Source organism: Pleurotus ostreatus (genome assembly GCF_014466165.1).
Source record: "Pleurotus ostreatus strain PC9 chromosome Unknown scaffold_5, whole genome shotgun sequence".
Taxonomy (NCBI): Eukaryota; Fungi; Basidiomycota; class Agaricomycetes; order Agaricales; family Pleurotaceae; genus Pleurotus; species Pleurotus ostreatus.
Genome location: NW_023503160.1, coordinates 1,959,582 through 1,987,578, shown reverse-complemented (window position 1 = coordinate 1,987,578; position 27,997 = coordinate 1,959,582). Strand labels below are relative to the sequence as shown.

At 49.4% G+C, this 27,997-nt stretch overlaps 15 protein-coding genes across 15 annotated transcripts; 7 read left to right on the top strand and 8 right to left on the bottom strand.

Moving 5' to 3' along the window:
* Positions 1-215: 215 nt before the first annotated feature.
* PC9H_007723 (uncharacterized protein) lies at positions 216-1,080 on the top strand (the record flags this gene model as incomplete). The annotated part of the gene is made up of 4 exons (XM_036777251.1): positions 216-348; positions 399-483; positions 540-820; positions 875-1,080. The coding sequence occupies 4 exons, from the start codon at positions 216-218 to the stop codon at positions 1,078-1,080; spliced, it is 705 nt and encodes a 234-aa protein (XP_036630871.1).
* A 983-nt stretch (positions 1,081-2,063) lies between these two features.
* PC9H_007722 (uncharacterized protein) lies at positions 2,064-2,907 on the top strand (the record flags this gene model as incomplete). The annotated part of the gene is made up of 3 exons (XM_036777250.1): positions 2,064-2,221; positions 2,270-2,544; positions 2,594-2,907. The coding sequence occupies 3 exons, from the start codon at positions 2,064-2,066 to the stop codon at positions 2,905-2,907; spliced, it is 747 nt and encodes a 248-aa protein (XP_036630870.1).
* A 251-nt stretch (positions 2,908-3,158) lies between these two features.
* On the bottom strand, positions 3,159-4,410 carry NAG1 (Glucosamine-6-phosphate isomerase (Glucosamine-6-phosphate deaminase) (GNPDA) (GlcN6P deaminase); the record flags this gene model as incomplete). Its single annotated transcript, XM_036777249.1, has 8 exons — positions 3,159-3,298; positions 3,351-3,417; positions 3,469-3,689; positions 3,743-3,901; positions 3,952-4,055; positions 4,110-4,226; positions 4,290-4,353; positions 4,407-4,410. 8 exons carry the CDS (start codon positions 4,408-4,410, stop codon positions 3,159-3,161), a joined length of 876 nt encoding a protein of 291 aa, XP_036630869.1.
* A 485-nt stretch (positions 4,411-4,895) lies between these two features.
* PC9H_007720 (uncharacterized protein) lies at positions 4,896-6,047 on the top strand (the record flags this gene model as incomplete). The annotated part of the gene is made up of 1 exon (XM_036777248.1): positions 4,896-6,047. One exon carries the CDS (start codon positions 4,896-4,898, stop codon positions 6,045-6,047), a length of 1,152 nt encoding a protein of 383 aa, XP_036630868.1.
* A 294-nt stretch (positions 6,048-6,341) lies between these two features.
* Positions 6,342-6,974, bottom strand: PC9H_007719 (uncharacterized protein; the record flags this gene model as incomplete). Its single annotated transcript, XM_036777247.1, has 1 exon — positions 6,342-6,974. One exon carries the CDS (start codon positions 6,972-6,974, stop codon positions 6,342-6,344), a length of 633 nt encoding a protein of 210 aa, XP_036630867.1.
* A 67-nt stretch (positions 6,975-7,041) lies between these two features.
* On the top strand, positions 7,042-8,356 carry PC9H_007718 (uncharacterized protein; the record flags this gene model as incomplete). Its single annotated transcript, XM_036777246.1, has 2 exons — positions 7,042-7,843; positions 7,899-8,356. 2 exons carry the CDS (start codon positions 7,042-7,044, stop codon positions 8,354-8,356), a joined length of 1,260 nt encoding a protein of 419 aa, XP_036630866.1.
* Positions 8,357-9,435: 1,079 nt separating this feature from the next.
* On the top strand, positions 9,436-10,969 carry PC9H_007717 (uncharacterized protein; the record flags this gene model as incomplete). The annotated part of the gene is made up of 4 exons (XM_036777245.1): positions 9,436-9,941; positions 9,990-10,047; positions 10,102-10,343; positions 10,405-10,969. 4 exons carry the CDS (start codon positions 9,436-9,438, stop codon positions 10,967-10,969), a joined length of 1,371 nt encoding a protein of 456 aa, XP_036630865.1.
* Positions 10,970-11,339: 370 nt separating this feature from the next.
* PC9H_007716 (uncharacterized protein) lies at positions 11,340-12,526 on the top strand (the record flags this gene model as incomplete). The annotated part of the gene is made up of 5 exons (XM_036777244.1): positions 11,340-11,693; positions 11,747-11,875; positions 11,925-12,152; positions 12,200-12,391; positions 12,446-12,526. The coding sequence occupies 5 exons, from the start codon at positions 11,340-11,342 to the stop codon at positions 12,524-12,526; spliced, it is 984 nt and encodes a 327-aa protein (XP_036630864.1).
* Positions 12,527-15,058: 2,532 nt separating this feature from the next.
* On the top strand, positions 15,059-16,833 carry PC9H_007715 (uncharacterized protein; the record flags this gene model as incomplete). Its single annotated transcript, XM_036777243.1, has 11 exons — positions 15,059-15,293; positions 15,337-15,395; positions 15,452-15,564; positions 15,620-15,977; positions 16,045-16,099; positions 16,151-16,287; positions 16,340-16,423; positions 16,487-16,497; positions 16,554-16,606; positions 16,660-16,708; positions 16,761-16,833. The coding sequence occupies 11 exons, from the start codon at positions 15,059-15,061 to the stop codon at positions 16,831-16,833; spliced, it is 1,227 nt and encodes a 408-aa protein (XP_036630863.1).
* An 84-nt stretch (positions 16,834-16,917) lies between these two features.
* PC9H_007714 (uncharacterized protein) lies at positions 16,918-18,499 on the bottom strand (the record flags this gene model as incomplete). Its single annotated transcript, XM_036777242.1, has 3 exons — positions 16,918-17,704; positions 17,756-18,380; positions 18,430-18,499. 3 exons carry the CDS (start codon positions 18,497-18,499, stop codon positions 16,918-16,920), a joined length of 1,482 nt encoding a protein of 493 aa, XP_036630862.1.
* Positions 18,500-18,699: 200 nt separating this feature from the next.
* PC9H_007713 (uncharacterized protein) lies at positions 18,700-19,821 on the bottom strand (the record flags this gene model as incomplete). The annotated part of the gene is made up of 7 exons (XM_036777241.1): positions 18,700-18,818; positions 18,870-18,974; positions 19,024-19,166; positions 19,223-19,275; positions 19,330-19,466; positions 19,524-19,660; positions 19,703-19,821. The coding sequence occupies 7 exons, from the start codon at positions 19,819-19,821 to the stop codon at positions 18,700-18,702; spliced, it is 813 nt and encodes a 270-aa protein (XP_036630861.1).
* Positions 19,822-20,209: 388 nt separating this feature from the next.
* PC9H_007712 (uncharacterized protein) lies at positions 20,210-22,625 on the bottom strand (the record flags this gene model as incomplete). Its single annotated transcript, XM_036777240.1, has 17 exons — positions 20,210-20,237; positions 20,294-20,666; positions 20,721-20,771; positions 20,833-20,969; positions 21,022-21,055; positions 21,104-21,133; positions 21,187-21,463; positions 21,520-21,558; positions 21,610-21,639; positions 21,697-21,767; positions 21,819-21,908; positions 21,966-22,031; positions 22,088-22,121; positions 22,171-22,198; positions 22,250-22,276; positions 22,330-22,379; positions 22,434-22,625. 17 exons carry the CDS (start codon positions 22,623-22,625, stop codon positions 20,210-20,212), a joined length of 1,557 nt encoding a protein of 518 aa, XP_036630860.1.
* A 551-nt stretch (positions 22,626-23,176) lies between these two features.
* On the bottom strand, positions 23,177-24,004 carry PC9H_007711 (uncharacterized protein; the record flags this gene model as incomplete). The annotated part of the gene is made up of 5 exons (XM_036777239.1): positions 23,177-23,466; positions 23,519-23,571; positions 23,624-23,723; positions 23,778-23,857; positions 23,913-24,004. 5 exons carry the CDS (start codon positions 24,002-24,004, stop codon positions 23,177-23,179), a joined length of 615 nt encoding a protein of 204 aa, XP_036630859.1.
* Positions 24,005-24,082: 78 nt separating this feature from the next.
* Positions 24,083-25,121, bottom strand: PC9H_007710 (uncharacterized protein; the record flags this gene model as incomplete). The annotated part of the gene is made up of 3 exons (XM_036777238.1): positions 24,083-24,384; positions 24,445-24,490; positions 24,549-25,121. The coding sequence occupies 3 exons, from the start codon at positions 25,119-25,121 to the stop codon at positions 24,083-24,085; spliced, it is 921 nt and encodes a 306-aa protein (XP_036630858.1).
* A 222-nt stretch (positions 25,122-25,343) lies between these two features.
* Positions 25,344-27,714, bottom strand: PC9H_007709 (uncharacterized protein; the record flags this gene model as incomplete). The annotated part of the gene is made up of 14 exons (XM_036777237.1): positions 25,344-25,524; positions 25,595-25,642; positions 25,702-25,806; positions 25,860-26,026; positions 26,076-26,274; positions 26,338-26,404; positions 26,471-26,691; positions 26,755-26,827; positions 26,881-26,986; positions 27,046-27,095; positions 27,148-27,195; positions 27,245-27,380; positions 27,438-27,535; positions 27,591-27,714. The coding sequence occupies 14 exons, from the start codon at positions 27,712-27,714 to the stop codon at positions 25,344-25,346; spliced, it is 1,623 nt and encodes a 540-aa protein (XP_036630857.1).
* Between the last annotated feature and the right edge of the window lie 283 nt (positions 27,715-27,997).

Below are 27,997 nucleotides of genomic sequence, written 5' to 3'. Positions count from 1 at the left end.
CAGGCGGAGTCTGATCTTGGCACGCCCGCGCAGCCCACACCTGTTGGTCCCCTCGGCGTGCAGGCGCTGTGTTCGAGTGGACAGCCTTCGGATGAAACCATCCTTGGCTGGGGATATATAACGGACACGCGTTGACCACAACTTCCCATCCACTTTCTCGTTTGTACCTAGTACTTCATTGTACTTTGCAGGCTTTCAGTAAACCCGACCGTACAATGGGTGCCAAATTCCTCTGCTGCCTTCCCCTTCGCCTGGGTGTCCTCCTTGTCTCCATAGTGCAATTCATCTTAAATTCACTAGTTGCTGCCATTATGTGGTACTCACTATGGTATGTACATGAGAAGAGTCGTAAGTCACAACTCACCCTTCTATCTCCTACCTTTCTGACCCTTTCCCAGACGAGGACTTATCGACGCGGACCAAAATATGGACGATCTTGTACGGGGTCATCTATAGTGTGGGAGGCATAATGGCACTTTTTGGGTACGTGATCACCTACGAAGGACCTAGTTTGGCATAGCGCTGACTATAACCGATAGTTTTATTGGAACATTGCTCAAGAAGTTCAGTTTTGTTAGCGGCTTCGCCTCGACGCTGTGGTACTTGTTTTTCGTCGAATTCATCTGGTCGATCATCGCCCTCGTCTTTTGGTTCTTGGAACCCAAGGACCGGTTGTTGCGCAGCTGTCTCAACGGAGCAAAAGATGACCAGAAAACTATAGACGCTTGCCATAGCATCTTCGACCCGGAGCACATTAACAGTGCTGGGGTCATTGCTGGGGTCATTGCCGTGTTTGTTATCCCTCTTCTCTTGCAACTCTGTAAGTCTGCACCAACGATCTCGCTATGATCTCCTTGTTTATCAGTTGGGTTAGACGGCTGCTACCTCGTCGGCGCATATGCCAAGAAGCTCCAGAAGAAGGATATGGATCGCAACATGATCCTTACAACCTCTGGGGGCTTCAAGTACACAGCCGCCGGCACGGACGACGACTCTCGCCCACTTACACAACACGACGGGTTGTACCCATACAAGGATACCAACCACTCCTACGGAAACAATGGCGGTCACCACGCTTAATGACTCTCATAATTCCTCTCACGTAGTGTAACGTTGGCGTTACGTCTGGACACGAATTGGACTTTCACATCACTTATTTATTAGCTTTGCTATTGTATATAGGTACATCAGCGAGCAATCACGCATCCATCTCTCGATACAACAATGACCGTGTATCCTATTAAGCTACGCACTACTCGGGGCCCAGTGTGCTTCGAAGACATCAATCCAAGACAGACAACCGAAATTGAGGAAGTTCATAGAATCTTACGGAAGTTGCTAGTGTACATGAAGTGGCCACAACGTGTATAGCCAGTGTCATCGTCATCACTCATATAGGATCACAGCAAGGGATTCAAGCCTCACAGCAGAGAATAACGTGAAGCCCCAAAATTGGAGGCTCCTGTCGTACTCAGGAGCTACTAGCGTGCAGACTCGCGATCATTGTGGCCCGCTTCAACCGATGTACCTAGCGAGCCCACATTCAAACACCAGGCCCTCAACAGCCATTGATCAGCGCTCAGCGCTGGCTCGGAAGTCCTCATCACCCGCTAGTAGCAACGTTGTTCGCCGCTCATGGCACGGGTATTCTTTGACCCTGAGCACGAAAGCACTATCTGTCCATGAAACCCCGGACGCTCGCTTGGAAGTTGAATGAGCGGGCGATGCATGAGCGCTGATAATAACTACGGCGGCGAGCTAGAAGATCCTCCGCTAGAGCCCACAATAACTCCCTCTTGATCACCATATCATAGCAAACCGGTGTGCTATTTCCATCGCCTCGCCTCCGATGCATGTTTCGTTTGCGGCCTGGCAGGGGTATCGCCCCAAGGTTCCGTCGATATCCCTACGACGATATATAAATCTTGCGCCCATTGCAAGCTTGTTCCGAAGAATGACACAGTCCACCAAGTTTCTGTTCTGTCTACCGTTACGCGTTGGGGTATTTGTGGTGGCAATATTCCAGCTCTTGCTTAACGGAGCCCTGGCACTCTTGTTCTGGTATGGCTTCGTCAGATTTCGCCAATGTACGCTATATCCTCAACCAAAGACGCGTTATTGACTTGGTGTTGCCTCTAGTACATGTCCTCTCTGGACCATACGCCGGAGTGATCATCTACGCCGTTACATTCTCAGTTGGCTTCCTTATGGCCATCCTAGGGTAACCCTTGCTTACTGTCCTCATCTTAATTTGGCTGACGCAAATTAGGCTAGTCGGTGTGATTCGAAGACAGTACCATCTCATCAGCTTATTCCTGCGGTTGATGGTGTACATGGCCATTTACATGACCATATACTTTGTGGTTACTCTTTCTTCCCTCCTTACAACTTCCGAAGCCGAGTACGTCGAGGAATGTACAAGAGGCTCACAGGACCAAGGTGTCTGGGCCGATTGTAAGAGTGAAGCTGAAGCTCTGAACGACCCTAGAGTACGGACCGTAATTGTGGTGGTATTCTTCATCATACCAGCCACATTACAACTTTGTGAGTGCTCATCGCACTACCTCAACGCGGTGGGCTGACCGTTGTACAGATGGCGTCTACATTGTCAATGCGTATCACACGCAACTACAGCTCGATAGATACTTTAGCAGTGGCATCCTCCCAGCGTCCGCTTCTAAACGACAATCGTGGACAATTGACGGAGAAGAAATTGAGCCCACGGACTGGACAAGTGTGTCAGCGAGGGGGAGTCAGGTTGACCTCGTGTCTCATGCAACGAGCTCGAGGATGGTCCAACCAACAGGTTCGGAGAGTGTCCCTCTTACCTCGGATATTGGCAGCACACTCCGGACTCCCAAGATTATTCTAGAGCCTAGGAAGCGAGCATCTTCGCCTATAATTTAGTAATCGTTTTACTGGGCTCTGCATGTGACACTGCATTTCTAACGAATGTTATAACGACCGTATGTTGTAGTAAATACTGCATCTATTAACGACGGAAGGGTAGATAGTACACATTAGTCTATTTTATATATCCAACAATAAATTATTCGTGTTCGAGTTCGAGCATTGTTCAATCTTGTATCTAATATTGACAATATGATCATTCGTTACTTCCAATATAACCGTGTTGCGGACAAATGCACGGGTATTGTTCATTCCATACTTCCAACCTGCTGCTCAGCCACGCCTGCCCCTTTTACGCCATTTGCTTTCAGCTCGGCTTGGTTTCGTTCGACTTCCTCCTGGACACGTTCAATGGACTTGAAATATTTGACAGTCTTGACGTGTAATTCTATATCTCCGTGTCAAACTGGGGGAACGTGGAGACGGATAATGAAACGAACCAGCCGTCGCGTCCTCATCTATGACAATGAGCGCCCATGGGTGCATCTGCAGGGCAGAGAGGGTCCACTAAAGCCACGGTTGAGTACAGGTCATAATGTGAGGTGGTAAGATACGTACAAGATGATTCACGCCCTCTTCGATAGCCTTGCTCAATGCCAGCGCCTTTCTTTGGCCTGTTACAACGACGACGACCTCTCGGGCCTCGAGGACCGTACCGACACCAACAGTGAGAGCCATTCTAGGAACAGCAGAAATATCGTTGTTGAAGAAACGTGCGTTGGCGAGGATAGTATCGTATGCCAGTGTTTTGATTCGTGTCCGAGAAGCCAGGGAAGAACCTACGGGATTTGGGTTGGTATAGGGATGCATGTATGGGTGGAACAGAGCTTACCTGGTTCGTTGAAAGCAATGTGCCCGTCTTCTCCAATGCCTCCAAGGAACAGTTCGATACCGCCGTAGGACTTGATGCGTTCCTCATAAGCGTTGCATTCGCCGATCAAGTCGATCGCGTTTCCGTTCAGGATGTTGACCTGCGACGGTGGAATATCCACTATAATGCCAGTTAGCTTGGTTGAGGACGCGAGAGACCAAGACACCGACCATGCGAGAAGAATTCGCGAAACATGAATGTGTGGTAAGATTCTTGATGATCGCGAGGGAGGCCGACGTATTCATCCATGTTGAATGTAACAACATGCTTGAAGCTAGTATGTACTGTTGAGCCCTTTCGTAAAGATCTTCGTATGTTCAGTACGTACGAGAGTTTGCCTTCCTTGTGGAGCCTGATGAGTACTTTGTAAGTTGGGATCGGCGATGACCCGGTAGGGAGGCCAAGAACGAATGGTTTCTTGGCGGTGGGTCCGAAGTCGTTGATGCTGGATAAGGAACAAGTATCAGATCTCTGCATTCATCATCATCCTACACTGAAACTTCCGCACCGTTTACAGATATATTCGGCGATGTATTCACCGACGGCGGCGGGGTCCTCGCGGATGATCAGACCTGTATTTCTGTGAGCACCAGTACAAGCGAATGTATAAAGCTAGGCGACGAACGCATTGCGAGGTGGGCTCAGTAGTGGTTGTTGCTCGCAGATGGTTCTGCGCGCAGCATACCCAAAGCTGGCTTTTTATGGCCGCCAGCGCATGAGGTGTGTGATACGCTTTGTTTCCAAGTCCCGTCATGAGCACGTCGAAGGATCAGTACCGTTCCGACGCATCCGAGAGCCAAAGATGGAAGAAGCCAGGCTTATGAATGGTCTTCCTGGAAACTGGACCGCACCCAATCAGGAAGGCTTATGGAATGGTATGTTGTGGATGCAAGCCATAAGCACATGGTGCCTATGCCAGAATCGTCGGTGATGGGCATCCTAGCTTCATATTTTTGTTCTGATAGTGGACTCGAGAAGCCCCTTCCAGCCCCTTCTGCTGTTGAGTCGGCCATGTGTGGGAGGTTTCCGAACTTCATGGCGACGATGCACAAGAAGAACAGGACCCGGTTCGATGAGTGGGCGCCAATTCGATGTCCTTCAATCAGCTACCTCCATGAAGCATCTTCGACGAAAGCTTGTTCTGTTCACTGGCGCAGTTTGCCTACTTCTCCTCGTCGTACCGCTCGCGACACAAATATCAGGGCCTCATACCGTGCCATGGCACCCAGCACCCTTCGTCGATACCGTTCTTAGACGTGCCGTCACGGAAAGTTTACCCAAAGGGGACGCGACACCTCAAGCCTCGTCTCGCATTCGCAATATCCAACAAGGACTTACATGTCTAATGAGACAGTCCCAATGGGCCGCAGGAAGCAGAATTGCGCGTCTTATGGCGGATTCTACATGTGCCCCTTCTCCCAACAGAGATGCCACCAGAAGCCTGAAGCACGTTTGCTCTATGATACGCGGGAAAAACGTCCTCGTGGTTGGATCCAGCATGTCATATTTTCTTCATAATATCTGGCTTCATATGCTTGCGCCATTCGATGGCCACCCACACACCTGCCTTGGGATCGATGTTTGCACCTGGCATCATATCTGCCTTCCGCCCGGTGTTAATTCTACTCTCGAGAGCTCTGGCCGGTTCAAAGTGGCACCCACTGACGAGGATCTCCTTCGAACCGACTCAGCACTATTTCGCTATGTGTTGTCTGATACGCTGCACCCCTCGTCGAAGCCTTGGGACGCCGCATTCCAGATACCCACTGTTGATCCCTCGACAGGTGTGCGATTGCGAGAGTCTTTCTGGATCGGTAGAGCACGGGCTTCACAAGTAATCGTTCTCAGCCGTCCTCCTGTACCTGCACCTGCCTGGACTCACGATTCTACATCCGCTGGCAACTGGTCATTTCTGCGCGGCCTGCCTATTGACGAAAGCTTGGCGGCGATCCTCGACACCGATGCTGATCCTCCGCGAGATGGGACTCTTTCCCTTCGACAAATTCTGATCCTCAACGCTGCCTTGCATGCAACCGTATCTGTCTTCCTTCCGTCGGTCTTGCAAACTCTGCAAAAGATACAAATAGAACCCCTTATTCGCGCTCAAACGCTTCTTTGGCATGGGAACTGGTATACGAATCCATCTTGCGGCCGTTATCAGAAATCATCGACAACGAACATGATGTTTCCACTAGGAGACGATCCTTGGATTCTGTATCATAACTTCCAAGGTACGATGTCTGTAACGCCATCTTCAATCGTATAACACGGATGTTCCAGTCCATATGCAGGATGTCCTCCTGGCGGAACTTCTTCCATTATTCAATATCATTTACCTCCCGTTGTCGATGTCTTGGAATGGGAAGGAAATAGGCGCGAGCAACGATTGCCTGATGAATACAATGCAATCCCAAGACACCGGCGCTTTAACAGAGATATTTATGAGTGGGTTGGCACACGTGTTATTGTCCATCGGTGAAGGGGAGAGGCTAGCATATTCTCATTAGAGGATATTTATAAGACGCGGTGTACGTGCATACAGTATCGCATGTAACATCTCCTAGCGTCTACGTTTCCTTGAGCTCGAGGCAGAATGAGAACTAGCAGGGTCTTCTTTTGGGCGCGGAAAGTTGCCCTTCTGCAATGCTTCCTTCGCAACCTGGTTGATTCTCTTCCACCTGTCGTTCCCTAGTTGTATCCCGCCGTACCAACGAGACACGACAAGCACGACATTATCACTCCGCGTGTCTTGAAGCAATCGAGCAAGGCGGTCCCCACTACCACTTTCTCCGCCATCCTTCTGCCCCGTCAACACCGTTGATTTGGACGGAGGCGTTGCTGACACCGCTTGAGCCCTTTGGCCCATTGACGAGCCGTGATGATTCGGTTCTTCCGGACTCTGCTTGAAAGTGCGATATGCATACATACAATGCGTAGCGCGTTTTAGCTGGGGTTGCGAGGTAATGTAGTCCAGAAAATCTGGCAACTGGTCCACGGAAGATAGTGTTGTGGCATGCGCAAGGAAGGCAGACCTTCGGTCGGTTACACGCTCTGAAGCGTAGATCGCATGCGGCCAGCTCGACTCTAGGTGGAGAATATAAGAGAACGCGGGCAGTGGAGTAGAAGTTGCACTGACACTAGTGCTCTGTGCTGCGGTTGCGTACCATCGTCGAGCCAGAGGCCCAGGGAACATTTGGGTCGTAGAGGAAGAGGGTGATGTTGTGACAACGTGACTGTCCCGCTTCTTGCAAGCTACCAGCATGCATCCGATACAGCTCCCCCTCGAGCTGATCCTCAGGATAATTCCATTTCTCGACGATCCCCCGAACGTTCCAAAGAAAGAATGGGAGCACATTCCCCTCTTGGCAAATTCGAAGATTCGGCGTCGCAGTGGACCTCCTTCTCTCTCTTCTTGCTCCCTCGTATGTCACGCATGGAACGATATCTGCCGGGCCTATATATTTCGCGCGATTTATATCGATTGCAATGAGGACACCACCTTCGAGGCATTTGCCTTCCTCCATTCTACAGCCCCTCATCTCTGCAAATATGTCCGGGAGCTTCGTCTGCGCTTCTGCATTGACGTTGTATGGGTTCCAGCATGGATGGATGCCTGCCTCAGTCGCTTCACGAACCTGCGAGAATTGGAGCTACGGTACTTCTCAGAGATGGGGCCGACGGTCACCACTCCACTGGTGCAAGGAATCGTGTCTTTGCTTGCTACCATCAGCCTCAAACGTCTCGCTCTATTATTTTGGGATAAGTTTGTTAATGCCTCGGATATGTCTCGCATCCTATTCGCCTGCTCAGCAACGCTCGAGGAATTCATGATCGACTGCCTCCTTTGGGAGCCCAGCCGTAGGATCATGCCATTTGTGCCTCCCGTTGCACATCTGAAAGCTCTTCGGAGACTGGAGCTGGACGAATCAATCACACCATTTGCCCACACCAACACCATTGAATGCCCAGATCTGGCTACATTCACCATTTCTCACTACCAGGATCATCCTTGGGAGCTGCCGCCCTGGATTCCAGCGAGCATCTCTGATCTCAATTTGCGAGGTATTACGTCTTCCTCCAGCCCCGTCTTACCTCCTAATCAAGTGACACTCTTCAGTTTCGGTTCGATCTGGCCCCCTCCAGTTTGAACGACTTGTATATCCCTCCCGCTTGACCATCCAGTTAATATCCCTCGACGGTGATATTACATGGTTGGAAGGAAACATCAATCGCCTGCCATTCCACCATCGCCTCCGTGAACTCACTATCAAAATCGTTAGCTATGGCCAGAACCTATCATCGTTCCCCGAATCTACGTGCTACGAGACGCTATGTCGCCTCCTACTACCGCACCAGTACCCTGGATTGTTGAAACGTATCATCTTCAACATCAGAATTTGGGAACATCCAGATATCGATATTGCTGAGTTGGACAGCATTAGGATGAGGGAGACCGTGAGGTTGGAAGAGGCATTTTCGCCGTTATCAGCAGTGGGCCCATTTTCGGCTCTAGTTCTTGTGCACCTGGGCCCTGGAGAGCACAAACCAAATGTTGTAATGCAGTGCATTGTTTGATGCATTGTGTGGCGCGTTGGTGGTCGCTTTGTCGAACTCAGGCGTGGGGAACGGATTTATTCATCGAGTAAGCCATACTCGATGAAGGTAGCACAGACATCCTGGCTTTGGGTCACGACTTTACTTAATCGTTATCATCTTGCAGAGTATCTATTTCAGCGGACAGATGTTCTCAATCGCTCCCAATCGACAGACTTTCCACTGGTTGAGACGCTCAGAGAATACCACGGGGGCAACTTTCTTGCACGCTCTGCGCAATCTGCTTTAGAAGATCAGCTGCCAAAGGCCAAAGCAAAAGTGCCAACTACTTGCAAGATATTCCCCCTTGGTTCCGAGATAACTGAATCTGATGTTCATCGTGAGTACTGCTGTTGAATATGGGTATTGTACAAATACATCATAAACATCTCTTATATGATACATTGAAATGAAGAACGTGTCCTCCTGTTCCATTCTATTGCAAGGGCCATCATCCAATACGTCTTCTACAGCGCCGAATGGCATTGTCTTCCAGTCGTGCTCAAGCGTACTATATGCCCTGAACTCGAAGTCATGGAGCAATACGTGCATATGCAAATGCCCGACACTATGATGAGGGTGCGAGTGGAATCCAAAGGCTAGGTCCACATTATTCTTGGACGCCCGTAGCATGTTAGCGAAGTCATGGCTGCAGATCTTCGACAACCACTTAAGCGAGAAACTCATTTTGGGGGGATTGAGAGTTCCAGGATGTCGGGAAGGTCCTCTTTTACACACCAGTTCCGTAATAAGATGGCCACAATGGCATGGCTCCGAAGCTGTTTCACTGCGGCCAAGCGCAACTAAGACGCCCAGGTCTGCTCCTAATTGCAATGGAGTACCTCAGTGGCACCACAGTCAGTGGTCTTACTGCCAACCAAATTGAAGCGTGCACCTCCCCGCGCCGTACTGGGCGTGCGAATTTGAACAGTAGAGTAGCTCTGGATTTATCATGCTCCAGTTTCGATTGTTCACACCACTAAGTTCATGCTAAGTGAGAGCCGTATACTCTGCAGTTTCGGAAAGGCCTGACGGCCTCAACCAGCAAATCCCCGCCCGTTATGCCACGAATACCTCTCCTCGGGCGTTTGAAATCCCAGGAATATGTAGCGCTGGTCCTCGGCTTTCTGTTCATCGCCTTCGAGGTCGTGATTCGCCTAATTACCCTCTCTTTGCCTAAACCAATAATCAACTGGTTCTACGAGCGGTCGAGGTCGCTATTCCATAAATTGAGCGGTGGCCGCAAGCCCCAGTCGGCGGAAAAGAAGACCGCGGATCGTATACTCAAAGCGAGGGACTTCAGCGACCTCTGCGAAATTTTCGGGTACGAGCACGAGGAGCACGTCGTCCTCACCAAGGACGGATACCTTCTTGGTTTGCATCGCTTGCCGTCGACACATGGCGAGCACAACACCAATCCTGGGACCAGCACGGGCAAGCCAGTGGTATACTTACATCACGGCCTGCTCATGAATTCGGAAGTGTGGGTTTGTCTCACCGAAGCGGAGAGATCGCTTCCCTTTGTTTTGGTCGAGCAGGGGTACGATGTATGGTTGGGGAACAATAGGTGAGTTTTCCTACTCGTCGCTGCGGATCTTATGCCAATGTTTCTTAGAGGTAACAAGTACTCGAAGAAGTCCATCCACCATGCCCCAGATGAGGCTAAATTCTGGGTGCGTCGCGTAGAGCGCTGATCATCTTTTCCATGGTCTTTACGCCTTTCCTAGAACTTTTCCATCGACGATTTTGCATGGCACGATATTCCAGACTCGATCAATTATATCCTCCACGTCACGAAAGCCTCGAAATTGAGTTACGTTGGTTTTAGTCAAGGCACCGCTCAAGCCTTTGCTGCTCTCAGCATCCATCCCCAGTTAAACGAGAAGATCAACGTCTTCATTGCCCTCGCGCCAGCGATGTCCCCTGCGGGGCTTGCTGCTCCCATTGTGGATAGCTTGATGAAAGCATCGTGAGTAGCGAACTGAGCTTGTCACCATTTAGGCTTAGATTGACTCCACTACCCCCCACAGCCCCACCCTTATCTTCCTTTTCTTTGGACGTAAAGCCATCATGTCGTCGGCAGGGATGTGGCAATCCATCCTCTATCCACCGATATTCGCATCCGTTATTGACAGGTCTCTGGGTTGGCTATTCGACTGGCGCAGCTTGAACATCTCGAACTCACAGAAGATCGCCGCGTACGCCCATCTCTACAGTTTCGCTTCGGTCAAATCGGTCGTTCACTGGTTCCAAATCATGCGGAACGGCGCGTTCCAAATGTACGACGACGATGTAGCCGCTATAACTCGTACCTCGGTCAGCTCTTACCGCCCAGCAAGATTCCCGACGAAGAATATCGTCACCCCGATCGTTCTTCTATATGGAGACTCCGACAGCCTTGTGGACATTGATGTCATGACGAAGCAGCTACCCAAGCATACCGTAGCACGGAGACTAGCTGGATATGAACACCTCGATATATTGTGGGGCAAGTCCGTCCACATCGATGTGATTCCGGAGGTGCTCAATTCTTTGCGAAAGCATTGCGGTGTCAAGCTCGTCAATGGTATCCATGCCGATGTGAGCTCGGAGTGAGGCTTTCATACCAGTGCTCATCAGCTCTTATCGAGACAATCATTACTTTCCTATACCCACATTCCAATTCAGATAATGTACAACTAAACCCGGTTTGCTTAATATACTTACCGGCGCTGGCGCTTTGCCTTAGTTTCTTCAAGGCCATCCAGTCTGCTAACTCTCAACATACGACAATGCTCTGTTTATATATTTCAGTATACAAAGGATCATATCTTAGTTATACGAGGGTTCACTCCCTTGGAACAGGTGACGGAAAGACGGGAGACCAGAGAAGTAAATCACATGACCGCGACGAACCTGCAGGGGCCGCAAATCGAAAGACTTCCTCTTCCTGAGCGTCCTACTTTGTGTTCCATATTGTCGCGCTATGAGGCTCAGCTCGTCAAAATTTCACCTCCCAGCCCCTCTCGTGACGGCCCTGGAACAAACAGGATATACAACTAGCGCCGATTTGCTGTTTAGCGGTTCAGCGGAAGACATTTTCTGCCAACTACCTCCCAATACGATTGGATTCAATGAGTTCGAAGAGTGCTTAGCGCGCGTATTGGAGGCTTCCGGTGCCCAGGGCTCTCATGCTAGTAGCCTTCTACACAGTCAGGCTACACCAATGCCAAAACTCTGCTTGGACACAGGCGTAGACGATCTCGACGAATTATTGATGGGGTTGGGTGGCGGCTCAACCGTTATAGAAATTTCTGGGGACATCGGGTCTGGAAAATCTGTATGTCGACATTTCCCATCCCGTGCGACGGATTATGATCATCTTGATTCCAGATGCTAGCGACTCACATCGCACTCCGACATCTCGCGTCCGATCCTGATGCTCAGTTGTTATGGATCGACACTACTGGGAATTTCTTGGTAGATCAGGTCGCCGCACTTTTAGCCCGTCATAGTGGGCAGGTACGTGCGCAATTCTCCGTGAAGACATGATTTTTGAAGGAGGCGATAGGGTGTCGCCACAGCTCTTGCACGCCTCCATTTATCCCTCGCATTCGACCTTGACTCGGCGTATCAAGCCCTGCACGGTCTTCGACATCCCAGCTGCGTCGTAATTGATAGCATTACACCACTCCTCGGGCCTGCTCTCAGTGCCGTATCGGCTCAAGGACACGCACTAATGGTTGGTTTTATGAGACACCTTAGAGCAATTGCGCAATCATCTAACGCGTCGGTGTTGGTGAGTAACGCCCGTTGACCGTTCAAATAGCTTCTTCACGATATCAGGTCATCAACAACTCTACCAGCAACGGGAATAACCAGCTTAACCCCAATGCTGTGTTCCCTACGACAAGAAAGCCAGCCTTGGGGCCCTCTTTTCCTTTCCTAACGGATGCGACCTTGTGGCTTACTCGCCGCGACTCTACGATGTCTGGATGTATATCACATACTGCAGAGATCTGGCGATCGAAAACAACGGTGCGTGCTTCTTAGTGGAGACACTACTAGAACGTTTTCTTGAACAACTCCAAGTCTTCGAAGAGATGGTGTGCTTTCCAAAGTCAAAACGGGTTTCCAATCCCGCCCGCGACCCCAACTCGTCAAGGTGCTTGATCTCCCCTCCCGATGGTCCTATCACCCGGATTTGTCCTGGTGTTTGTCGCCTACACGATGGACGCTCCTGTTCGCACACCCAAACTTGGACATGCATCTTCCTGAATAACTCTGCAGCTGGAATCATCTCGAGAAAGGCTTTTAGGACGATGCTTCGCTAAGCCAGAATCCACGTTAATCCATTGCGCTCATTCTTGGTCGATCATCGTCGATATACGGACCTCTCTTGTAGGTATACACATATTGGGCGCAAGCCGCTTCGCCCCAACCAGTGTCGACGCCTTCCAGAACATCACAAGGAAGTTTTCGTATAGCTAGAGTCCTACCGAAACGCTTGTTGATCACCTTCACGATGGGAAAGCTATCTTGGCGACTTGCGCCCTGCTTATGTTTGGGCTACTTTCGCGCGCTTACAGAAGGCGCCCACTCATCTCTGTTCTGACGAATAACTGGCCCTACAGTACCTTCACCACCACAGCCGACAGCCTTGATCGCAAAAGATCAAATTTCGCTCGTTCATAAATCTGCATCCACTGGTCGGACGAGAAACCAGATGCTCACATAGTCTTCCGGGACCTTGTGCACGATATTGAAGAGTGGAATTTCCATACGGTTCGAGATCACGCCCATAAGACTGGCTAGGCTTCTGATTGCTGTTTGCTCTGGATTATGGACGGTGTTTCTACCTTGGTTGTCCGTTCCTGCTCTCCAGACTCCAAATTTGCAATTCTCCGCGTGGAAATTCGATGCGACAAGCAACACAGGGCACCTTGTCAAATAAGGACTTGTGTTAAACAAAATTATGAGGTAGGGCATAATCTTCAGTGAGTTAAGCCTATGAACGATTTCTCCGAGCATGACCTGGGGCCTATCGTCTAGGGTTGAAGGGAACGAAGAGACAAAATGTGCCGTTGCAACAGAGGAGACGTGAATTGTGGGGTTCTGGACTCCTCCCTCACGACTCGGTACTCAATACTCAATACCGAGTTCTACGATTAACTGCTGTCCTGCGAGAGTGTTGCCGATGCACAGGAAACGGAGGCTGTGGACGGAACGTACTCGTACCAGTCGCATACGCTAGACAATGACAGCTTGACCTACTTGCACCCACCTCGGTCTCTCTACCACCAGTCGATTTGGCCGCTACCATCTCAAGGTAGACAACTGACAACCGCTGACCGATGTCGGCAGTCTCCCATGCGAGCACACTATTACAGTGTGCGCGATTTCACTTGGAAATAGCACACATGGATCCTGTTTGTGAGTTTCTTCATAGCGATCACAGGCTTTCCTATCACACGCTCATGTTTCGGACGTATGGAGCTCGTAGTTCCACAGAATTATGTCGTCTCATACGGAGACGAGCTATATACGGTTGGTGTAGACTCAGTACCAGCGCTCTCCTTTGTGCAGATAGAACAGCATAGCCTCGGGGTCATAGACAAGTCAGCGGTCCAGCGATGCTCCCTTAAAGGCAAAACTGAGGTATTTTCTTTCAAGCTCCACATGCAACCAGTTGGGCAAGGGCACTTGCGTCTACATCGTGGCTACCTATTCCTATAACATATCGGCTCGATTGCGCCATGATTAGACGCCGCTTTGGTTGCGAACGCCACGTACGTTGAGTTCCTTCGATTACTGACAACCCAGTGATTAATATCTTTTCAGCCGACTCGTTCGAGGATGGAATGATTACAAAGATCAAGCCCGCTCACTCTTCGTCCAAATGAGTAAACGAAAAATCACGAAGGCAGTGGATATGGCATATGGCCTGTTTTCTGCTGTCAAGGTCAACATCCCTGTGCAAGATGGCGAAGACTTCGACACTGCATTTTGTCGCCTTCAAGTCGAGTGCCTCTTTCATTCAAAGGATCCTCATTTACTCGTCTGCATCGTTACCATACAACTCTATGCTTACTCATGACTTTTCGGGGTTCCCCGACGACCATCGTTGGGTTGGAGCGTGGGGGTACCGCCGCTTGAAGGAGAACTTCCCTGCAGGTGCCATTGGCATCTGAGCATGCCTCATTCCGGGAGTACTACCCCCATGTTCCCCCCAGTCGTACATATTCATGTGTCTGATCACAACCAGCAACGTCGATATAATCATAGTTGTCGGGGTTGTGTTGGAACGCCTGCCACAGTTCAAATCACCATATCCAACTTATCGCTGGGTCAGACCCCACTCGTACAGATGCGAAAGGTCTTGTTTCGACGAGGATGAAAAAGGAGAATGGATTGAAATTGTGTAGTGTGTCATTTTGGACGCCGCCAAATTACCTGAACACTTTGGCGGTTTTGTTGGCCCGTAGCATGTCATTTTGTTATCTTCATTTGAGAATGTTTGGACTATATCTATCAACACTGTTTCACTCAAGAGATCGGAAGCACAGTTTCTGCAGCCCCAGTTTGGAGCTGGAGGTAAGGCCACTACTCGGTATCCGGTTGACCGGTGACCAAAGGCTCCGATGTGATTGATAGTGTACTACTTATTCATCGGCGCTTCAGCCTCTCCAGACTTCCACCTGCACGATGGCAGGCTACAGCATACTCGAAACAAAAATCGACATCCCCCAGGATGAAATCGACCACTTTCGTCAGATGCTGACTATCACACGCTTTCCCGCGTTGCCCATAGTCCCTGGCGCGGACGAAGACCGGAGCATGTATGGTACCAAGCTCTCGGATTTCAAAGACGCAAAGGAGCGTCTCCTGAACTTTGACTGGCGCAAATTTGAGGCTGAGATGAACAGGAAAGATGTTTTCTGTCATGCATATTAAGCAGTACTGACTTTACGAGATACTGGCAGATGGAAACATTTCCTCGTCGAAATTGAAGGTGCACAGTGAGTTCTCCGCTATAATGAGAGTGAATATGAAGTTAACACACTGTACGTATCGAGGATTCATTTTGTTCACGAGAAGAGCAAACGAGCGGACGCTATACCTTTGCTCATCTTGCACGGATGGCCGTTTTCCTTCTGGGAATACAAGTACCTCATAGAACCCTTGACCAATCCCCCCGCGGAGCAGCCAGCGTTGGTCCAGTTTGACTATCAAAACTACAATACTTACTCACTATATTTGCGACAGATTCCACGTCGTTCTACCCTCCCTTCCGGGAATATTTTTGTCCAGCATCATTCCAAACAAACAGCACAGTACCCCAGATGTGGCTCGAGTGTTCAACACTCTGATGGTAGATGTACTTGGCTACCAGACATACGGGGCTCACGGAGGGGATTTCGGCGCGATCAACCTTCGACAAGTCCAGCTTAACCATGCTGATACGTGCAAGCTTATCCATTTCACGGGCTTTCCTGCTCCTCGTCCAGCAGGTTTTACCGACAGTGACATGGCCAACTTGGATGAAGTCGACAAACGTGTGCTAGGCAAAAGCGTAGCATTCCAAACATTCGGACTCGGTTATTTGCATATGCAAACCACAGAGGTATGCAAACCACAGAGGTCGTGCTCATAGCTAGGCCATTTACAGACTATAACTTGTGTCCCTGAAGGTTGCCACCCTTGGTTACGCTCTGTACGACGGTGTTGGCATGATGAGCTGGGTTGGTAAGGTTTCCTCTCCCTTCTCTCCCCTCAGAGAGTCTTACACGCTCTCAGTTAGTAAATATCGGTCCCTAATGTCGAGTTGCAAAGTACCAGAGGAGAAACACGAACAAGTGTGGATGGACCAGCTTGTCAATGTCCTCCTTTACCAATACACACATTCCTCCCATACGTCTATGTTGATGTATAAGGTAACGTTCTCGGGGTTCATTTCATATGTCCACTTATGCTGCCATCCTGTAGCAAAGTGGTCGAAAGTATATCTTCGAGGCTTTCGGAAAACAGCCGAACAAGCAGGGATGCCCAATGGGTATTTCGTCATTCGATGTAAGTCAGCGTTTATCAGTATTGTATCGATGTCTACGGTCTGACCATTCACTCCCTCCGCAGGGTGAAATCATGTAGGTGCATCGCGTCGCATCGCTCTGATCAAGACTCAAATGGTAATATAACGTAGGCTAGCACCCCAACCGTGGATTAAGGCTGCTGGGAACTTGATATATTACAAGCGTCAGTGACTTGCTACCCACCCGCCAATTCTTATTACTCAAATCAACACGTAGATCATCCTGAGGGCGGTGGTCACATTCCTGCGCTCGTACTCCCTGAAGAGTAATCCACGACATTCTAGCATCCGTCGTCTCTTACTAAACTCTTTTCTTAGGTTGATCGAGGACTTACGAGAATTCTTCGCAGCAAATTGGACGGGGTCCAGTCGCCTTGCAAGCCACCTATGAATGTTGTAGCTTGCAAGCATTCGGAATGGGACGATATTCCTTAAATCTACAGAGAAATGTATAGCAACGCAACGATAATCGAGCTTAATATTCTAATGAGCTAGTCTCTCTTGACTTCTCCGCCTTTTTACGCCGACGTTCTTCCTTGGATTCTGATTTTGATTCATTTTCTAGGGAAGCTTCAGCACTATCTTGCGACCGTTTCTTTTTCTTCTTTTCCTCCTTCTCCTTCGTCTCCGCAGGCAGTGTTTCCGTTACAGGCTCCCCATTAACCTCTTCATCTACGAGTGATACATCTTCTGCTTCCCGCTCTTTCCCTTTCCGCTTCTTTTTCGACTTCGATTTCTTGGTCGTTGACTCAGGGTCTGATTCTTGCGGTAAAGGTTCGGGCTCTTCGACCAGCTTTGCTTCACTTTCCTCTTGTTGTGGCACCTCCGAGGACAAAGTCGCAGATGCAAACATCGAAGAAAGGTGCCGGGAGAATGCAGACATACCGATCCCTGGGTTAGATTCCGTCTTCACAACCTCAGTGGTCATTGAGGCGGCGAACGACGAAGAACCAAGGCCAAGCCTAGGAGTCTCATCCCAAGAGTCTACCTCTACCTTCAAAGTACTTTCCACTCGCAAAGCCGAAGGGCCAGAGGTCGAGCCGGTCGATTTAAGGAGTAGCTTCTCTTTAAAGTAGTCCGACACGCTTTTAGTAGATGTTTGGAGTTTCTCGAGCGTGACCTCTGGTGATCCCGCTCTAGGTGTCTGTACAACCGAAGCCGTGACAGAGGGTGATGCTGACGGTGAGATGCCTAATATCTCAGCTATGGCTGCGGATGATTTCGAGGCAATACTCTTAGACGCAATTGCGCGGGCGCGATGTCTGCGTGAAGAGATGAACTCGAGGAGAGTAATAACTGACCATGTCACTTACGCTCGATGTCGCATTGCCGGCCGTCTTGCAGTCGGGGTGGGCATAACGGATGTTGAGGAGGATGGCTCGCTGAGTAGTTGGTCGTCGTCAGGAATATCGTTCGCATGTGTTCCTGCGACGAGTTCGATATCGCTGCCTCTGGCTTTGTCCTTTTTCCTTCTCTTCTTTTCCTTGTTACCGTCGACATCTTCACCATCTGCACCACCATCTCTATCCTTCTTTCGTCTCTTCTTGTCCTTCTTGCTCCCTTCCACGGCTCCTTCAACACTCTCCTCACGCTCTCCGTCCTGTCCTTTCTTGCGTTTCTTTCGCCCCTTCTCTGCCTGCCCAGCAATTTCGTAGTCGTCCTCCTCGACCTTTACTTCAAGCATCTCGACCGTTTCGACAGATCCCTTTGCTTCCTCGCCTGTACTTTCGTTCAACCGTCGTAGCAAGGCCTCAAAATCTTTATTTTGTTTCCAGGCAATACCATTAACGTCGTTCTGTTGAGCCGCACCAATCCCAAGCATGTCGAGCTTCTGCGCCACCTTCAAGTGCGATATCCGCCCCTCCCCGGTAGCTCCAAGGCCCTTGGACGGATCCCATCCAAATTTTGAGAGATAAGTCGAGCCGAACCGAGCAGCGTCTGTGTCCAAGTTTGATATGTTTCGAGAAGGGATGGACGGATGACCTACCTCCTGCCCATCCAAGATTTCGGGGATCAGCTGCAATGCGCTGCTTTTCTTTGCGACCTGACAGTCCCATAGTTATTGGAGTATGAAATTTTAGATTGGCGCGCAAGTGATCGGCCTGTTGTTGCATGTTGTCTACCTCCCCTAACGAGACTCAGGAGCTCTCAGGGGATAATTGCTAAGATCAGGACTCAGAGGAGAATCCAGCCATCAATGCATCAGGTAACAACAAGAATATATATTTCACAAGACTTAATAATCAAAAAGTAAGATTCAGTCAAGGTGGAGAGTTTTAGCAAACCATTCTGTCGCCTGTGTTAAAGCACCCTCGAATGCAGTTTCGACCTCAGGTACCTCTAGATTTGGACGCGCAGCAAAGCCGTGGGTGGTTCCTAGATGAATATGAGCTACAATTGTCTAGGATTGAAGGAGGGTCACTTCACCTTTGTACTCGATGAACTGGTACTCGACGAATCCCGCTTGGTCCTTGCGAGCGGCAAGTGCAGTTTCAGACTGCTTTCGCAGCTTGTCGGAGAAGAATAAGTCCTCTGAGAAATTGAGAATTAGATCATGATCGCCATTGTACGTAGGATTTACCTTGAGCACAGGCCCATGACACTGGGACTTGTATTCGCTTCACATCCTTGAGACTGAAGGGACCAGGATGGCAGATGACGGCAGAATCTATGAGCTCTGGATGAGATGACAATCGTACAGCAGCAGCTCCGCCGTAGCAGTATCTAGTATGGTGTGTCAATGGGCATTTCGCCTTTCGTCGCGTGAAGTGTATTCATACCCAATAGCGCCGATTTTTGTGTACTTCTTGTCTTCTCGCAGGCCCAGAATGAACTATATAGATATTCAAGGCGCTGCAACGTGAATCACGCCATTGGAGGAACATACGTCGTGGATCCGTGGATCAACCTTGCTAGGTGTATTATGTAGGAAAGCAGGGATTTTAGGTATCGTCTTCTTGATAAATGTAACCCAATTTGCAAAGGTCATCTTGACACCTGCTCTGTCGGGCAACAACAGATCGTCTACGTTGACGAGCGGTCGGCCTAGAACCATAGAGCGTTAGTTTTTCAGAGTCCTACCAGCCTCGATCGTGTACGCACCACCAAGTATATCGGGTACCCAAACGTCGCATCCAAGCCTTGTTGCCAGAGTATCAGCGATGATCTTGCAGTTCTTGAGTGGTAAGCCAAAGCCGTCAGTGAGAAGGACCACTGCGCTGTCGTTGTTCAGCGGAGAGTCTGAGTGCGGCGCGTTCGACTCTTCGCCTCTGATGGCATTCGGCTTCGGTGCAGGAGAGTAGTAAGCCCCCTTGAAACCCAATTTTCCGACAGGGTCTCCAGGAAGATATGCGCCCTTGACGCAGTCTGGGCAGCTCATGGTATCCGTTCCGTAGGTTATTGACAGAAGAGTGGGAAGCGAAATGTGGTTAGTGGTAACCTGGCATTACGGCGTATTTATACGTTTTGACCCCCGGGCCTGAGGCATCGAGGAACGAAAGAAATGCCTCTTTGTGATCATGAAGAGGCTGCTGGGAGTGGCTCTCCTTCATTTCAAGCCTCACACAATGCAAGTCGATCTCAGGGACGTGCTCTCGTTGCTAAGCGCCCACAGGAACAAGCACTGAGTAAATCGTGACCGCGAAAGGGTGCCATTGTAATTTAAGCTTTAAGCCTTGGGTAGTCCTCAGTCCTTTGATTCAGTGAATGTCCATTCCCGTGATGTCGTAGCTTCTCTATGATATAGATACACACGAACACTTCGGTAGTTACGCAGTGTACACGAAGTATGGATTCCTATTGAACATTGCCATCAGTGAAGAGGCGAATTAGAAATATTTTGGAATACATACTGTCTGTCTGTCATATCCAAGAATGCGTGTCGTTCACGTTCCCTCTGCACGTCGGCATCTGACCAACCGTTTCTGGCCTTCAGTTCCGCAATACGCGCCTGCTTCCTTTTGTTCAAACGCAGGTTGATCCAACGCAACAGGAACGAGATGACCAGCTGAGCACCAAGGAGAGTCATTATTGCTATCTTCCCAGGGATGTAGTCGGGGGCATCCTTCGGTTGAAATATCTCAGTGCCTATGATGTTCCCGAGTGAAAAGGCTGTAAGCGTCAGTGCGTTGATCGTGCTTTTCTTTGTGTGGCCGCTAGTGTTCGATGCATTATACGCATAAACGGTGGAAAGGGCGCTCCCAAATGAGGAACAAAGGTAGATACCTGAAAGAAACTCTTCAGACCAGAAATAATGTGCTACTCAGGACATTGCCTCACCGAAGAGGAGTACACCCTTCTGGCCAGTGCCATTGAAGCCAATTAATAGACCTATGAGACAGGCCAATTAGCGTATCGCTTGGTCTATTGCCAAATTTGCGCTCGCCTGAACCAAGGATAGTGGGAACGACGGCGAAGACGATGGGAATCATTCTCTCGTTCTTTCTGTCTGAATAGTACCCGCAAAACAAGGTCATCATTGTGTGCACGGCACCTCCAGGTGTAGAAAGGATGAGAGCCTGCTTGGACCTGCGTATGATGTTAGCGTATACTTCCGGACGTGAATGATAGGGGAACGAACGTGTATCCAAAGCTCTTGATGATGAGGTTGCTGACTACATCTCGTCAGAGAAACAACCGGTTGTGAAAAGAGTTTGACTTACAATTGCTAATGCCACCATTCGGAATGCTCGCTGATACCAACCTAAGTCAGCCCTCACCGAAGTTGGACACAGAACTAACTTACTAAGAAGCGTTGTCAAAATAACCAACCACGTTCGAACATCAAGTAGCGCCTCGAAGACTTGGTCTCGCTTGAGTTTCTTGTTCTCCGTCCCGCCCTGGTCATCCCGGACGCGTTCCAAAGCAGCGATTTTCTCTTCTGGCGTCAACATCTTTGCGTGCACAGGCGAGTCGGGGAGCCAGATCAATACGCAAATTCCAACAATGATCGCTAGGCCTCCTAGAAGGATGTAAATGATCTTGTACGGAGCCAGCAAATGACCGTCATAGAATGAAATCCCCTGGCGATAGAGAAGATGAGTTTGGTAGAGTGGCTATGAATCATGACATTACAAACGTATGCAACGAATCCGCCGAAGATTTGCGTCAGTCCATTCTGTGGTAACAGTTAGACGACTTCAGTGCATGAATGTACTAGAGAACTGACCATGATATAGAACCAAGCTATTCGCGTGCCCTATTTTATACTCGACATTAGCAAAGAGCCCATATCATGATGATAGGTTTGGCCTACCTGCTCATTCTTCTTGTAGAACATGGATATAATGAGGATTAAGATTGGCGCCACACAACTCTCGCACATCCCTTGAGTTATCTTTGTCAGTGATCGCTCACTGGAGTGAGCGTAGGGCATACCTAGCAAGAACCGCAGGGCAAAGAATGCTCCGAACGACGTTCCTACTGCGTGGAGCATCAAGACAGCACCCCATATGATGATATTGGCTCCTGATGTCGTATTATTGTCAAGGGCGCTGTTACCAAATCATATGTATCACAACTAACCTAGGTATTTGGCGACCCGAAGCTTCTGGGAGATGTAAACTGTCGGGAACTCAAAGAATAGAAACCCTGACAGCTCGGATTAGTTTCACATATAAATCTATACATTACCCACGAGTACACACCGAGATAGAAGGCCATGGACACTAGGTTATAATTCTGCATCGTCATAAACCACCGGTAGTTCAAAATCTTGTACGTCTCTTACCTGTCCAGTGATGGGCAGCCCCATTATGCTGATAAACTGGTCACCTCAATGCTGAGAGCGAGATGGCAATAGTGCTAACCTTGCGTAGTTCAAAGATGTCTTGTCTCTGTGGGGAGATGATCAATTGAAGGCGGAGACATCTGTGGAGGGAATGCTCACAAGAATTGAGTGAAGTAGACGGCGGCACATAGGGGAGGAATGCAGAGGTCCTGCCGTTTAGTGAGCACACGGCCTCATTACGCGACCTCGAGTAAGAGACCGACCAGCTTCCGGCGTAGCTTGCGATTGTACTCGTCACTGAAACGTTGAGTCCGTTCCGTGCCAACTAACCGGAGAGCCTCATCGGCGAATGAGACATCTACAGACTCGACATCGATCTTCTCTTGAACCTTCTCAGGATCATCTAGAGAATGAGATGATTTCCTTCGAAGAGTAACTTCAGCGTCGATCGCCATTCCGAGGGAGGATTAGGTGCGAAGGCAAGGCGCCATGGAATCTCATTCTGATTCTTATCCTCCCGGTAGGTAAACGGTCTTGTGACAATCCTTCTGCGCAGAGAAGGCATGGGCAAATGTTTGCTGAATGGGTCTACAAGGTGGCACTTGAGGGGCCCTCCCAGAGATAAGTGAACGAACGCGTGGTGTACGGTCTTCCATTAAGAACCAATTACGCACCTCTTCAGCCAATCGTTTTTGTCAAATATTTATCTGGGGCCCTTGCGCTCAGTGGTAGAAATAACACACACCAATGCCGAACTCAGAGTTCTCAGGCCAAGGTGTGAAGACGTAGATAAGTGCGAAGTTATAAATAACCACAGATAGGGTGTTGGGAAATGTGACGAAATCTGGCTGTATCTCACTATCACTCGTCACCGAGCGAGAGCAGAGAATGTGTCGGTAAAGGGTTAGGCAACTGAAATGTACGCTCGACTAGGTGTGTAAAAGTATTCATTAAGGTGTCATTGTTTAGCTAGAGTACGTGTCTGACGAGACTCACTTCCAGTTTTTCATGTCGCCTCGCCTCTCCTGAGTCGATTGAACTTTGGCAGTGTATCTCGTAGGTACTCAACGTGTTTCTTCCTTAGATCTGCTTCCTGTACCTTCCCCCTTCCACTCCATACACGCCTCTGCGCGTCGGGCCCGTAGATTGTCGTGTAATCGTCAATTATCTCGTCTTCTGACGGTGCGACGAGGCATCCTGCGCCGATCACGCAGTATGAAGAGAGTCGGACTGTATGATGGACGCGTGCGCGAGTAGATACTGTATTGTAGTTCCCTGTACTAGGGCATTCCACGCCTATTCCGAATGAGAGACTAGATGGTGAACACAGAAGCGGGTAAGTACTCACGACAACCAATTTCGAATAGATTATCGTCCCCTATGCGCATGACTTGTTTGCGTCTAACATTGCATGAACTAATTGATATAACGGTACCTGTAGCTCAGTACGAACCTGTTGACGATAATTGCACTCTCTTCAATGATGCAGTTCATCCCAATGACTATGGGACCACCAATAGCAAAGATAGTAGCTTTCGGGTGTACGATGGTACCTTTGACCATCCGTTCAATTACTAGGAGAACAAATGCCCAAATGAGTCGCGTACCAGCGCCGATAGTTATGTCGCCTTTCAAGTCAACATCCTGGCAAACCACAGCCTTAGAGTGAATGGTGAATTTATCGCGTCTATTGAGTGATCAGGCAGTCGAAGGAACCGTACAGTTGAAGAAAACATACATACATTGGCGCCATAAGAGTCGAACCGCGCTCGACAGGGCCAACGACGAACAGGAGTTTACGTGAGCATCGGCAAGCGCCAATTGGGCGCTTCATCTCTACAGGGGTAGGAGCGAGTGTAACAAGATAGTGCTACCGTTACGTACCGTAGCACACTGAACACGAGGCTATCTATCACAAATTACCATCTAGGACCTGTTTTGCGTCTTCTATCACTTCACTCAAAGTTTGAAGATCCTCTGAGCCACCATCGACTGCCTTCTCGACTCGCTGATAGAGTTGAGCTAACCCATGGTATATGTCGCCCTCGCCTTCGCCAACGAAGCCAGCAATCTCTTCCATTTCACCAACCCATCTATAGGCCTTTGGTATCATTGAGGGAATCCTTGTGGGTATTCCTTTCAAAACGATAGGTTGCGAGGCGTTCAACTCGCGAATTAGGGCTTTGGCGGTGGCCGGAGATGAGCTGTGAGCAGCTAAATATAACGCATTCAATATCATGAAGGCACTTGGAGTGATGATGACCGTTTACAAACCCAGGATCATAGTAGTTAATAACCCAGTGAATCCTTTCGAGATACCCTATGGATCAATATTATCAGTCATAGTCGCATGTATAGTCAAAGTGGCGACTACATACTGCGTATGACATCTTGAGAGCGCTGGCATCCCCAATTCCCGTACCCTGGCCCTGCAATAGAGATACTTTCAAGCCATATCGACCCAAGGAAGCGAATTCATCGAGCAATTTCCCGTCCTCTGCCTGTGCAGAAGCGTAGAAAGTAGGATTGTATCCGTCAGGATTCGGAGGACCACCAATGATCGCAGCGTCAATGAACCTGATCTGCGGGGTCTGCGCAAAGATCGAAGCGATACCCTTCACCGAAACGGGATTGACGGCGTTGCAATCGACGAATACGATCTTATCAGAGTTGGCAGCCCCTGTCTTCTGTATCTTCGTATAGGCAGCGAGGAATTTCTCCGCGAACGATCGTGCGTCGCGAGGGGGGAGTATACTCAAAACCCACTTGGCGCGTGATGCTATGTCTTCTAATGTCGCATCCTCCATCCCAGCTTCTTTGGCTCGGCGTCGTGTATCCTCGGACCGACCAGTCAGGTCTGTGAGCACAGTGCAACCAGAGTCATGTAACCGATGGGCGACAGCTGAGCCCATCGCTCCTGCGGCCACAATACTTATTACGAGAGGAGCCATTCGGGACGAGATTGAGGGGGTCGAGAAGATAAGGGCAGGGAATCATACTGTCAATTCTCTCTAATTCAGATGGTGTGAGAGCCATCCAATATTCGCAATGTGGTATCGCTGGTCACATGTGCTGGTGGTATTATCCCACCCGCAAGTCGCAATCGAGGCGACGTCACTATACTGAGTTGTTCTATGCATAGCGCAGGGTTGGTTATACACATACAATATACATCAGTCTCTCTGAGCAATGGTAACTTGAAGTGGAAGCTGCTCTCCTTTGTGGACTTCGCCTTCGACTGTTGGAAGCATGACAAGGCAGGCCTCTCTCCTGAGATTCTTCGCGGCCACGTCCGTCATAGCAAATTCAAACCGGTTGACTAGCTCGACGATATAGGTCATCGATTCTAGGACGCTGAAAATTGAAAGCGAAATCCGTCAGTCACTCCTAGAAGACACTGGACGACTTGAACATATAAACTTACGCAAACCTCCAGCCAATACAGGTACGGACACCGCCGGCAAATGTAAGTCTTTCATGACGACCGGTCAGAGTATTCAATTTTGTCCTATGAGTGGATGGGGAACTCACAGGTTACCATATACGCCGAGTGTTGGGCCTTTCCTTTCCTGAGAGTCCTTCAGCCACCTATCTGGGTTCCACACGCCTGCGTCTTCTCCAAATACCTCTTTGTTCCTGAGCAGATACATGTTGAGTGCACAGATGCCGAGGTAAAGCGAGACATATACCTATTGTACGCAGCAATGGAAGCAATGATTTTGATACCTTTTGGGATCTGAAGCTCCTGGACTTCCTGGCCCATTTTGTTCACGATGGGCTTAGATAGTGGAATGACGTCGTCGTTTACTGCAACCCTGTAGTTCTGATACAATGCCGGATGGAATCTCATTGATTCCTATAGGTGTTCAGTGATCGTGGCAATGATGTGGTCAAGAAAATCTTACCTTTAGAACAGCAGCTAGGTAGGGCATGTCATCCAGATCATTTGCGGTGAAGGAAGTACCCCCACGGACACGGACTTTTTTCTCAGTCTCTCTGATCTCTTTGCGGAGCGTGTTTTGTACTTCGGGGTGACGCGCAAGCTCTAAGAGTGTCCACAGCAAAGTAACTGCGACCGTCTCATGACCAGCCAGAAGGATTGTCCTGGAGTGGATGTTATAAGTGGCTCAGTTCGGTTCTGCCGCAATTTTGGATCAGTGTACTCGCCTCATCTCACCAAACATTTCTTCCTCGGATAATTTTCCTTTCTCGTTCTCACCAGCATTGGCCTTAACTATATCAAACACCAAATCAGCTAGTAAGCAATCATGCCATCCGTGCGGAGGGGAAAGCACCTAACCAAGTAGACTCATAATGTCTTTGTTTCCTTTGCCTTGAGATAATGCATCGGCCTTCGTATCTATCATCTCTTTTGCGATTCGATTGGCTATCCTAGCGGCGCTCCGAGCGTGTGCTCTGTTTCTGGAGGGCGAGAATCTCGCTAACAGGTTCAGGAACCATACAGGCGAGACTGCGTGCAAGAATATGGCGGATTTTGGGGGAGATCCCAAAGTATCTGCCCTGTGAGACATAGTCCGTAGTAAGCTGTCCGTTCCCCCGCACGAGTGAGAGAGTCGGACTCACATCAGTCCAAAGTAGGACTCGGCAAACTCGTTTTCCGAATTCTCAATGGCATTGAAGTTGTAGTCAAAGGCCGCTGGTAGGGTATGAGCAGTGTAAATACACATTTTACTGAGCGGGTCAAAATACCTTGTCCGATGGTGTCGAGTGTTGCACGGGTGAGCCAGTGAGGAACATCAACGACACTCGTCTGGTCGGGCGCAGCGGCCAATAGATCTTCCCATTTAACACACAGCTTGAGAATGATATTGCAGTTTCAGACACTGGCGCGGAGACGGCAAGGCAACTGCTCACTTGATCCGCAACTTGACGGAATATTGGGACGTAGGATTTAGCTTCAGGGGCTAGGGATAATATTAGCTGGAGTTCGAGAAGCGTCAAAACAAGGTGCCGTACCTCCAAAACCAGGCAACATGACCTTTCTCTGACGCCTGTGTATCTCACCTAGCGATCGATGAGAATATGGAGACATAGAAACTAAGCGACATCATACCGTCAGACCACAGGAGTCCACGACCCATGAGAACTCTTGATATTTCGGTACGCTCAGGCCACTTGAGGAAATTGTATCCTGACGTGTGGAAAATGTACTGCAAAGCCTTCGGGTCAGAGATCAACAGCCTATCCTCCTGCAGTAGAAAGCGGCCCCATTAATCCCCTTAACAGCATTAGAGGCGTCTGCGTACCCCCAGCGTCCCTTTGATACGGACGACATCCCCATATTGTTTCTGCCATTTAAAGTCGGCCTCTCCAGCCTGGGACTGGAACAACTCTCTAAGGTTCCCTGCGGGCAATAACGATCAGTGGGTGTTGTATCAGGACAGAGAATCGCGTCTTACCTAGCCAAAAGGACTCCGGAGAAGGCCCTCGGATGTGAGATACAGACGTCACAAAGTATCTTCTGTATAATGCATAGGCTGATATGCAGAGGCAGGCTGCCCACACATAAGATGGGTACTCCATGATGAAAGTGGGAGGCTCTCTGAAGTACGTTACATGTCATTATATAAAGCAGCCATACCAATGGCAAGCCGTTCGCTCGCACGCGCCCTCAAGGGAGCTGGTTCGTGGAGAGTGGCGTTTCTGGAACATCATACCTTGTGACCTGGTGGCTGGACATCAGTCCAGAGGAATCAGTCGATACACATATTTCAACATCGCCCCCTTGTAGTATCAATTTACCACAAGAGGTATTGTGACGGCATGCGGACAGAAAAAGGAGAAGTTGCACCTACATCGGCAAAAC